Source organism: Xyrauchen texanus, chromosome 2, assembly GCF_025860055.1.
Source record: "Xyrauchen texanus isolate HMW12.3.18 chromosome 2, RBS_HiC_50CHRs, whole genome shotgun sequence".
NCBI lineage: Eukaryota > Metazoa > Chordata > Actinopteri > Cypriniformes > Catostomidae > Xyrauchen > Xyrauchen texanus.
Window position 1 is genome coordinate 16,088,986 of NC_068277.1, and position 12,092 is coordinate 16,101,077.

A 12,092-nucleotide genomic window follows, 5' to 3' on the forward strand; every position below is an offset into this window, starting at 1 on the left:
CCCTGTGGAGGAGGCGGTTGCTGCACACCTCTGCCCAGCGAGTAATGGGGCAGGGAAATCATGCCCCATAAATCCTCCCAAACCATGCCTCAATGTAAACTAGGCGACAAATCTCCTTTTTGAGACTCCACGAGCAGGCACTTGCACCTCACGTGCGAGCGCGTACAGGCCATTCTATTGTCATATTGGGATATATGGTGGTGGCATCTGTCATTCCATTAGGTCTCTTACACATGAGACCTCTTCAGTGCTGGCTGTGGGGTAAAGGGTGAATGGAGACTTCATTCTCAAACTGTACTGAGGATTTGGGAAATATCTATCTATTTGCCTCGGTGGAGAATACCCCTCTGGGACTCGAAGTCCCAAGCCCTGCTGGGAGCAGATGCAATGGCACACAAATTGCCTGCGAAATGCAAATATGCATTTCCACTGGTATGCCTGATTCAATCTGTAATATGCAGAGTCTAAGAGGACAAGGACATATTTCTATTAGTTGCACTGCAATGGACCAACCAGCCATGGTTTCCGGAAATGATAGAGATGCTGTACAGCTCGCCATGGAAAATACTGCTGAGGAGGGATCTCCTCTATCTGGCGCAAAGTACAATCTGTCATCCCCAGCCCGAGCTGTGGAATCTGCATGTGTGGCCCCTGGGCAAAGACCCAGTACGCTGCCCAATACACAAAATTATCATATTTCTTCAAGAGTGATTAGATGCAGGACTCTCCCAGTCAATGCTCAAAGTGTATGTGGCATCTATAAGTGTATCACAGACATGAAGCCAGCACCTCAATTGGTAAGCATGATTTAATCATAAAGTTCCTTAAGGGAGCAAGACAATTAAACCCACCTCGGCCAGCTACAGTCCCGACTTGACACATAATTTTAGTCCTAAATGCAGGACCCCCCCTTCGAGCCTTTTGATGATTTGAGCATGATCTCTGTTAAGACCGCACTACTGGTGGCTTTGGCCTCAGTAAAACGGGTAGGTGACCTCCATGCACTAAAAGTTGACAATTCATGTCTGGTGTTTGGCCCCGGACTGTCAAGAGCCACTGTCAAACCAAGAAAATGCTGTGTGCCTAAGATCCTAACCACACCCTTCAAAGCGCAGGTGTTTCACCTTTAGGCCTTCTTCCCTCTTCCATTTAATTTGGATGAGGACCAATCATTGTATCTGTTATGCTCTGTGTGGGCACTACATTGAGCGTACTCGCCATTTCAGACGGTCTGATCAGCTCTTTGTATGCTATGGAGGACACACAAAAGGAATGTCCATCTCCAAGCAAAGGCTCTCTCACCGGATTGTCGATGCAATTGCCCTGGCTTATGAGTCACAGGGTAAGACTTGCCTAATTGGTGTTAAAGCACACTCAACTAGAGGCATGGGCACTCATGGGCATGGACAAATGGTGTGTCCTTATAAGATATATGTTTTGCAGTAGGATGGTCTTCTCAAAACACATTTGCAAGGTTTTACAACCTAGACATAAAATCTCTTTCTTCACAAGTCTTCTCTGTTGAGAGCGCTTGCTATTCATTGGCCAAATTTATATACTTGGCTATGTACGTAACCTCTGTTCCCTGAGACGAAGTGATCGAGACATTGCGAACACTAGCCGCACTACAAGACTTGTAGTTCTTGAGGTTCTAATGACGCACTCCTTGTTCTTAGTCAGAAATTCTGAGGAAATGCTTTTTGTGCACCTGCTTTTTTAACAGGCAGCTTCGCACCAAAACAGGCGGGGCTCAAACACCATAGCCAGTATTAGAATATTGCCATTATTGTAGAGAGATTTCAACTAGGTCATATGAGAAGGTACTCCTCATATGCAATGTCTCATTCCCTTTTTTTCAGGGAACCAAGGTTTCGTATCTTACCAAGATGTTCACACTACCTATATCGCCTCCTTGAAATTTCACAGACTGACCATCATGCAACATTCGTGGGTCAGAAGAACACAGTTTTGATCCAGGCTATTATAATAGGCACTTGAAAGGAAGATATATGAGCATTTTATAGGAAGACAAGGCTGGATTTGTGCAAGTTTTAAGAGGATTGTGAATTAAATAGTTTTAAACAAGATATCCACATATTTTCAGATGGTAGATGATAGAAGTTTTATTGATACATTATTTGATTTTATCTTTGGACAAGACCAAGTACAGGGAACTGTTGATGAGAAAGGGAGAATGAAACTCATGAGCACTTTACAGCAGTTATGCTGGACCATTTAAATGACACTGTTGCACAATTTGTCAATTATTGTTGTATTAAAATGGGACATAACAACAAAACTAATTGTGATTGGTCATTTACATATCTCAAACAGCTCCTTCACATGCAAGCAGGCGATTCTCTGCGCTGTCGATCAAATGGTAACATTTATCGGCCAGTACTGATAATTTAAAGATACCAAATATTGTCCGATATACAGTGCATCCAGAAAGTATTCACAGCACTTCACTTTTCCCACATTTTGTTATGTTACAGCCTTATTCCAAAATGGATTAAATTCATTATTTTCCTCAAAATTCTACAAACAATACCCCATAATGAAAACGTGAAAGAAGTTTGTTTGAAATCTTTGCAGACAGTGTCATATATTCTTATGCAAATATTATTGGGTAATAATTTAAAATCAATCTAAATGATTTCTTTATTTCTTTAATTATGAATTTAAACATCATCTCCTAAGTGTCTTCTTTTAAAATAGACAAGTTTTTTTTTTTATATTATCCTTGTCAGGTCTGTGCTCATAAAATGAGCCGCCGGTTAAAGTAGTTCACCTAAAAATGGAAAATGTACTTTTACTCACTAATTTAATCACCCTTATGCTGTCCAAAACCCATATACTATTACCTTTTCTTGGAACATAAAAATAGATATTTTAAGAAGCTCTATACCATAGAATAACAGTTTAAAGTTAGCAAGAGCTGTCAAGCTTCATAAAGGACAAATACTATAAAGCACTATAAAAGATTCAGCATAAAGACATCATAACAGTAGTCCATATGACAAGTGTACTATATTCCAAGATTTTTAGCTTTTTGTTGTGTGGAATAATTTTATGGTATTTTAATAATGATTTTTCTGTATGGAAAAGAGCAGTGTTAGGGTTCTTGAAGAAAAGATAGTGTTAAGATTTAACTGGTATAAAAACACAATGAGGGATGTTCAACTTGAGGTGGGTAGTAAATAATTGTATGTAATTAATTTTTGCTAACCAGCTGACACAGTCATGTCATTTTACAGATGCATCAATGATGAAAAGTAATTCAAAATCTATTCGTCTTTTCTTTGAGACAGCACAAAAAAAAAAAAAAAAAAAGAAAGAGGACTGAAACAGACAAAGTGCTAGCAATGCAGACACAGTGTTTGTCTTGTACTGTGTGAACTTAAAAACATTTATCTTTCAAAACCAACAATGATCAAATTTTGGGCCTTTATTGCATTTAAAGCCTTTATTCAGAAAAGGATTGCATTCAGAGCCTTTACTATTTTAAAGGACCAAAGCGGACCATTGTATTTGTGACCTCAACACCTGCGCTAACACCTAGCTTAGTTTGTTTATGAACCCCCTTTCTTGAACAGTATTTCTATTGGCAGTAGTGCATCTTTGCTCGTAACTTAATTATTATAATTTTTTTTATGTTAATGATCATATCTCAGTTCAAATCACAATATATTAAAAAAAATAATCGCAATTCGATTTTTTGGGGTTTTGCCCCAAAAATCAGTCTTGGCGAACACTGCTTCCATTTGCTTATATGAATGAAAATCGCTTATGTGCATAAAGAACTCATTTTTGAATTAAATATTTTATGCTCTGGTGGCAGGCTAACATACCTTCATATTACAGAATTACATTAATATATTACATGACCATATCACATGAATCTTATATTCTGTTCTACAATATTCTATTATTACCATTTTGATTATGATATCCTGCATTATGCATACCTTCATAGGGGTTATTTTGAGATTGTTTGGGTGTGGCATCAGATATGTCTTGGAAAGTAATGGGTACTAGAATCACTAGATGGCAGAGGAAGTGTATATAGTAACTACAAGCATCTTCTTTGTACTAAGTGCAAACAGTATTAGATGCTATTTGCACCCTGGTGCAAAAAGTGGCAGATACTATTTATACACCTTTTATCCATTTATACATTTTAGTTGCATCACTGTGGTGTGCTAATTGTGTTAATTTATTTAGTGTTTACCTAACCCTCCCATAGAAACCCTTCACCAAACCCTACCCCTAAACCTAACCTTCTCTTAGAAAAATGCAATATGGTTTTACTACAGTAACCATCACCATGGTATTTTGTGGTAAAATAATAGTAACCATAAAACTAAACATACTAACTATATTAAAACCATATTACTGTAGTACTACCATGGTTAATTTCATTAAACAGGACTTCCGCGAAAAAACAAAAAACAACGGTTATTGCAATAATATTGTAATAAAACCATGGTTAATTATAGCCAGATCAAACCTTTGTCTCAACTCCCCAAACTTCACCGTGACCAAATCGCTGCAAGCAAATCAACCTTTATATACATTTTTATAATAGTATCAAAAGAAAATATTAATAGTGGAGACAGGAAACAGGATGGGAAAAAGTGGGACAAAAGGCAGAATCGGACCCGGTTAGTCTGCACGAAAAGCACATCCATACCTTCGTTACACTCCAAGCCAATGCTGGGGGCATTTTACTCCTAGTGCAAATAGTAACTGCATTATAGGAATGTAATTGACTTGCAATAGTGTGTATAAAAGTGTCTTGTAGTTGTCTTGATGCCAAAATTGAATCTACTTCAATCTATTGAGAGGTTTTGGGGGCACACTGTGCTTATATACAGTACCAATGTCCCAAACTATTTGAAAGAAAAATCAAATGTAATTGTTTTCTGCAGTGTTGACCAGTTATAGTACCCAAGCTACAAACTTTGCCTTACACATTCAAATAACTTTTTACAAAAAAAAATAAACAAAAAAGTGTCAACCACCATTTAATTTTAGTGCTAGGAGACTACCCTTATATTTGCTGTGCTTATAGAAATGTAATTCCTGAAGAATGTTGTATTTTCATACCCTCATTCTTTGTTGCTTCCTACAGGTGTTGAATAAGAAGGAGCAAAGAGGCTGTGACAGTTCAGATCCAGAGACATCTTACATCCTCACCCCTCACACAGAGGAGAAATATCAGAAGATTAACGAAGAGTTCGACAATATGATGAGAAATCATAAAATTGTAAACAAAGTGCAAGGCATCCTTTTCTTCTGGGCATAAATTTTTCACCTTAAAACCCTATTACTCAAATGTTTTCATGTTCCATTGCCATAGTGTGGCACAATGTTAATTTACAATGGAATTGGGTGGCTTGTTGAGCAGAGGTGTGCTATTAATTCTAAACAATAAGATAAATTAATTTAAACTTATAGATATTAAAAGGGGGGCAAAAACCCCCAAAACAAACAAACATAAATGTACATTTACTGAAGAATTATATCCAAGCCATATCTTGACTTAGGGGTGAGCTCTTTTGACTTGGGCCAGTAAGCAACCAGCTAGCAATCACCCAGAAGATCCTAGAAATCACCCAGAACACCTTAGCATCATAGTAGCGAGTTTTGTATGGGAAAGCAACACTTGCATTTTCTTCATTAAATGTAAAGGTCTAGTTTTATTTTTCTGCAACATTTGAAATGATGCTCCTGTTTAATCTCTATTTCTTGACTATCTCTCTTTTCTTCCTCTCTTTCACTCACTTCACTTTTGCCACCAGCCGGTTGCTTTGGGTCAGCAGAGTTCCTCTATGCCTTTGACTTTGCCCGTCACCAACCCCACTCCTCTCTCCTACAGTACGGACAGTTTGCTGGACATCCCAGCATGCCTCAGTGGGGCGAGCATACTGTCCCTCCAAAGCTCTGATTGCACTGGGGTCATGGGTTAGTATCCTTACAAACAAAATGTACCAAAAATTACCATGGTATTACTATAGGATTATATGAATTACCTTGGAGTAGAATATACATACATTACCATGTGAATTCTTATATGAATTTGGTAGTCATCATTATACAGTATATACTGGTTCAAAGTACAAAGAACCACTATTTGTTACCATACACCATAGTAAACCACAGTACTTTTGAGTTTTACTTCTTCTAATTTGCATAATTCCTTATTGTGCTAAAACCAACCAGAGAGTTTATTCTTGGTGAATTTCCCTCATAGTGTTTATGTCTTGGCTCAACTGATTTAGTACTATACAGCTTATTATTCAGTTTTATCCATTTATATAATTCATATCAATCCTTGCAGTATGAAGTTGTTGTTGATATGAGTAATCTCTAATCTCATGATTTCATATTTTTTTCATGATCAGATGGTTTGCCAAGTTCCTCAGATGTCACACTTCCAAATGGTGTCAATTCCAGTCATGTGGGTAGGTACTTACTGTGAAGATAGCGGGTTAACTTATACAATAAAACAGACTATACAGTCCCACCAGGATTTTGTGATTGCAAGAATTCTTGCAAATTCAACCAATAATATAATTTACAATTTTAAACATGAAGGAGGGAATCCCGTCCTTCATGTTTGACAGCGGCAAAACAAAAGCTTGAAAAGCCTGAAGCAGTCAGGCAACATGTCCAAATCCACATCTGTCATTGTATGATCTCCATAGTAACAATGTAAGCATCTCCTCCACATTTTGTGTTCACTATCAAAATGCTTGTCTAAACTTTCATGAGACCGCAGGCTGCACACATACATCACAGGCAGGTATATGGTATTTTGGGGGCATCTCGGTGGGGTGTGGAGAGAGTACTGTGGTATAGTTTTAAGTGAGTATGATTATTATGTGTGTATATGTATGTGTATGTATGTATATATATATATATATATATATATGTATGTGTGTGTATGTTTATGTATATATTTACTTATGTGTGATCACAGGATTGTTTTTTGGGAGGCGGGTTTAAATGTTTAGTGTATATATATATATTTATTTTATTTTTGTGTGTTTGTTTTGCTTTTCTTGTTATTATAAGATTTAATAAAAAATGTTAATTACCAAAAAACAAATTATTATAATTAAGCGTCTTCCAATACCTACAGGTTTCCTTGTTAACTGCATATTTAGTTATTGTGCGCTAATATATTACATGTAATTGCATTTATAAAGTAAGTAACAAAATTACAAAGGTATATAATGACGATTTGTGAGTTTTCACGGCAAAACAACCCCAAAAAATGCTGCAAATTGCATCGCATAATTTTAGAAAATCTGCAGCAAATTCAGTCATTTTGGGCAGAAATATTCTGGCAAAAGTGCCGCAAAATCCTGGTGGGAATGCCTATAATGATAAACTGTTTTATTTACTTTCACACAAAACACGACTGCAACGGCTGATAATGACTTTATAAACACTTATTTTTCACACTATTACTCACACGCTGCTATGATATGACATTGAAACACTTTTACTCTTACGCATCATTTAAAAAAAACGATACATTTTAACACTTGTATTACAGACTCACCTACATTTACGCACGTATTATAATGTTATTAGCTACCAGTCAAGCACACAAGCAGACAAGTGAGATGACAGTGTCATAATTGTGACACGAAATGACGTGGATGCTTCAGAAAATTTGCTTTTCATTTCTCATTTTGTTTTTGTACACTATTGGTTAGGTTTAGGTTTTGGTTAAGAGAAAGGATGTATGTTTTGTGTCTACCTCTCATTTAATTTTAGATCACTATTGGTTAGGTTTAGGTTAAAGTTTTATGTTAGGGAGGAACGTTTTACCAATTTAGATCTCCATTTAATATTCACCTTTAAACATGTAATAAGGCATGTAATTTAATTTTGCAAAAATGTTGGCACCACACTCATGTAATGTTCATTAGACCTGGCTGTATACGGCAAGTGTACATGCACAGATCGCGAGTTTGCTCCATGTAAACAGTGCCATTAAGAGATTGTTTAAAATGAAATACATCACAAGAAAAATATTCATTCTTTGAAAATCATTAGTGTTACAAAAAGTTTGAATTTTTTGACTACAGCTCACAGTGTAAACCCTCATAGCTCCAAACATGTGGTAATCTCTACTTTATTGTGCCTCATTCAGCCAATGGTATTATCGGTGGTTCTGAAGGAAGCAGAATGGGAAGAGTCATTTCTGTGAAATCTCAAGCGTTGTCCACGGTGGGCCGCAAACCCGATCTGACAGTGCTCATTCCTCCTGTATGCCAGGACATTGTTTCTTCACTGGTGAGAGCTTCCCTGGTCTACCATTACCAACAGAGCTCCAATTTCAATAAAACATTCTGTAGTCCTGAGACAATGACAATGAGTATTGACCTGTCTGCAACAGTCCTTTGTTGAAGAGTGACATGTATTGCAAAAAAAAAAATATATATATAATAATAATAATAATAATATATATATATAGTGCATCCGGAAAGTATTCACAGTGCTTCACTTTTTCCACATTGTTTTATGTTACAGCCTTATTCCAAAATGGATTCAATTAATTATTTTCCTCAAAATTCTACAAACAATACCCCATAATGACAACGTGAAAGAAGTTTGTTTGAAATCTTTGCAAATTTATAAAAATTTTTAAACAAAACAAAACAAAAAAAATCACATGTACACAAGTATTCACAGCCTTTGCTTAATACTTTGTTGAAGCACCTTTGGCACCAATTACTTATTTTTGGTCAGTTTCTCACAGTCTTCGTTGCAGGACCTCTCAAGCTCCATCAGGTTGGATGGGGATCGTCAGTGCACAGTCATTTTCAGATCTCTCCAGAGATGTTCAATAGGGTTCAAGTCTGGGCTCTGGCTGGGCCACTCAAGGACATTCACAGAGTTGTCCCGTAGCCACTCCTTTGTTATCTTGGCTGTGTGCTTAGGGTCATTGTCCTGTTGGAAGATGAACCTTCGCCCCAGTCTGAGGTCCAGAGCGCTCTGGATCAGGATTTCATCAAGGATGTCTCTGTACAGTGCTGCATTCATCTTTCCCTCGATCCTGACTAGTCTCCCAGTTCCTGCCACTGAAAAACATCCCCACAGCATGATGCTGCCACCAACATGCTTCACTGTAGGGACGGTATTAGCCAGGTGATGAGCGGTGCCTGGTTTCCTCCAGACATGACGCTTGCCCTTCAGGCCAAAGACTTCAATCTTTGTTTCATCAGACCAGAAAATTATGTTTCTCATAGTCTGAGAGTCCTTCAGGTGACTTTTGGCAAACTCCAGGCAGGTTGTCATGTTCCTTTTACTGGGGAGAGGCTTCCGTCTGGCCACTCTACCATACAGGCCTGATTGGTGGAGTGCTGCAGAGATGGTTGTTCTTCTGGAAGTTTCACGTCTCTCCACAGAGAAACGCTGGAGCTCTGTCAGAGTGACCATCAGGTTCTTGGTCACCTTCCTGACTAAGGCCCTTCTCCCCCAATCACTCAGCTCTAGGAAGAGTCCTGGTGCTTCCAAACTTCTTCCTCCACGGATTATGGAGGCCACTGTGCTCGTTGGGACCTTCAATGCTGCAGAAATGTTTCTGTACCCTTCCCCATATCTGTGCCTCGATACAATCCTGTCTTGGATGTCTACAGACAATTCCTTGTACTTCATGGCTTGGTTTGTGCTCTGACATGCACTGTTAACTGTGGGAACTTATATAGACAGGTGTGTGCTTTTCCAAATCATGTCCAATCAACTCAATTTACCACAGGTGGACTCCAATCAAGTTGTAGAAACATCTCAAGGATGTTCAGTGGAAACAGGATGCACACGAGCTCAATTTTGAGTGTCATGGCAAAGGCTGTGAATACTTATGTACATGTGATTTTTTTAATTTTGAATACATTTGCAAAGATTTCCAACAAACTTCTTTTACATTGCCATTATGGGTTATTGTTTGTAGAATTATGAGGAAAATAATGAATTTAATCCATTTTGGAATAAGGCTGTAACGTAACAAAATGTGGAAAAAGTGAAGTGCTGTGAATACTTTCTGGATGCACTATATATATATATATATATATATATATATATATATATATATATATATATATATATATATATATATATATAGCTTAATTATAGTTACACAAATATGTTGTACAAATTACCCACTTCAGTGAGAAGGATATAGCTGCAGGCAGAGCTCCAAAAAGGGGGCAGGAGCGCCAAACTGCCAGCAAAGATATAGGGGCCCCCTAACCTAACACTTTCCCTGATCCTACCCGTGAATGGAAGTAATGCCCATTTTTGGAGTTGGCGCAAGCCGCTTTTGGAGTAACTCCGCCCCTTCTGAAGTAACCCCGCCCTCATTACAAGATTCTACCCCCATTTGGAGATCTCCGGCCTGCAGCTATACCTGACTTAAGTTTTGAAACTTTTTCTTGCAAGCAGCCAGAGGAAGGAGAGGAGCATTTGGTAAGGGACTTCGATAATGTTTTATTCAAAAATCTTTTCAAAAATGACTCATTAGCTAAGTCATAAATAATTTAAGAATATAATTTTTATTTCAGTTTCCTAGTCTCTACATGTACAACTATTAAAGATCAACATGCAGGTTGAATTTATAACTGAATTATCTCATCCACATGTTGTGAGGCCCTCTAGTGGTTCAATGACACATTACAACCAAAGCAAAAACTAAAAGCTTTTATAAACTGCTCAGTTTAACATCTATATTTAACTAAAAATCTACAGTGGCAACAAAAGTATTTGGACCAAGTCACACTTAAAAATATATTAATGTCATTGCACTGGATAACAAAATATCAAACCAAGTAGCATGTGTAGGCTATGCAAATTATGATAGACCTTTTGATGCCAGACCAAACTAACTTCACCTTTATTCTTTAATTTTTCTACACATCAGAGAATAAACAACTCCCAGTCCTGTCAATCACTGACCACACCGGTGGTGTCCATAGCAACCCCCAGTCTGCCTCCCCAGGGCCTTGTGTACTCAGCAATGACCTCATCATTCAGTACAGGTATGTAGCCCACCACACACACATACACAGCACATAGACTTGACAATTTTTCAGCCGGCAACATAATTATTTTTTTTATTTCTTACAGATTATGAATTGAACAGTCCAGGCAGTCCCTTACACAGCTTTAGTTCACCAGAGGGTATCACATCAGGGCCTTCATGGCAACATCGTAAGCATGGTCAGCCAGGGTTCAGTAATCAGAGGTGAGACAATTAGGAGATATAGAGGAGTGATGTCATATTATGATCTGTAATGAGCATGCATTTCCTTCTATATTTATACATTTACATTATTAAAGAATTAGAGGAATATTTCACCCTTAAAATGAAATTTATATCAGTTTACTCATTTTACATTTATTCATTTGGCAGACACTTTTATCCAAAGCGACTTACTCACCCTCATGTCATTCGAAAATTGCAAGTTTTTGCCATGAAACACAAATCGAGCTATTTAGCAGAATGTCCAGGCTGCTCTTTTGCATAGTGGATGGTGGTATATGCTTTCAAGCTCCAAAAGGACAGAAATGCACCATAGAAGTTGTCCATATGACTTGTGCACTATATTCCAATACAAATTTAAAACCATACAAACGTTTTGAGACCAAAAAATTGGTTTTTCAAAGCACATTCTAACCAGGACATTCTGCTAAACATCTCCATTTTTGTTCCACGGAGAAACAAAAAATATATAGGTTTCCGATGGCCATGAGGTGGGTAAATTATCTCAGAATTTTTATTTTGAAATGTTATATTCTTTTAAAGGAATATTTCACCCAAAAATGATAATTCTTAAGTCATGATTTTGATTTGGTGAAAGTAATCCATATGACTTCAGTGGTTAAATCCATATATTCAGAAGCTATATAAGTGTGGATGAGAATAGATCGATGTGTAAGTCCTTTTTCACTATAAATCTACACTTTCACATTCAATTCGACATTCTTCTTCTTTTGTTTTTGGTGTTTCGCATTCTTTGTGCATATTGACACCTACTGGGCTGGGAGGAGAATTTATAAGGCTTAAGAGTGAGTAA

At 37.4% G+C, this 12,092-nt stretch overlaps 1 protein-coding gene across 2 annotated transcripts in view; it reads left to right on the forward strand.

Annotated features, from left to right (window-relative positions):
* The window catches only part of mef2ab (myocyte enhancer factor 2ab), a 34,862-nt gene that overhangs the window by 20,990 nt on the left and 1,780 nt on the right, over positions 1–12,092 (forward strand). For both annotated transcript variants that reach the window (XM_052152045.1, XM_052152054.1), the window contains 6 exons: positions 5,135–5,269; positions 5,805–5,967; positions 6,408–6,467; positions 8,171–8,313; positions 10,937–11,054; positions 11,143–11,260. In XM_052152045.1, the coding sequence (XP_052008005.1) occupies positions 5,135–5,269; positions 5,805–5,967; positions 6,408–6,467; positions 8,171–8,313; positions 10,937–11,054; positions 11,143–11,260 (737 nt within the window). The remainder of the gene's footprint in view (positions 1–5,134; positions 5,270–5,804; positions 5,968–6,407; positions 6,468–8,170; positions 8,314–10,936; positions 11,055–11,142; positions 11,261–12,092) is intronic.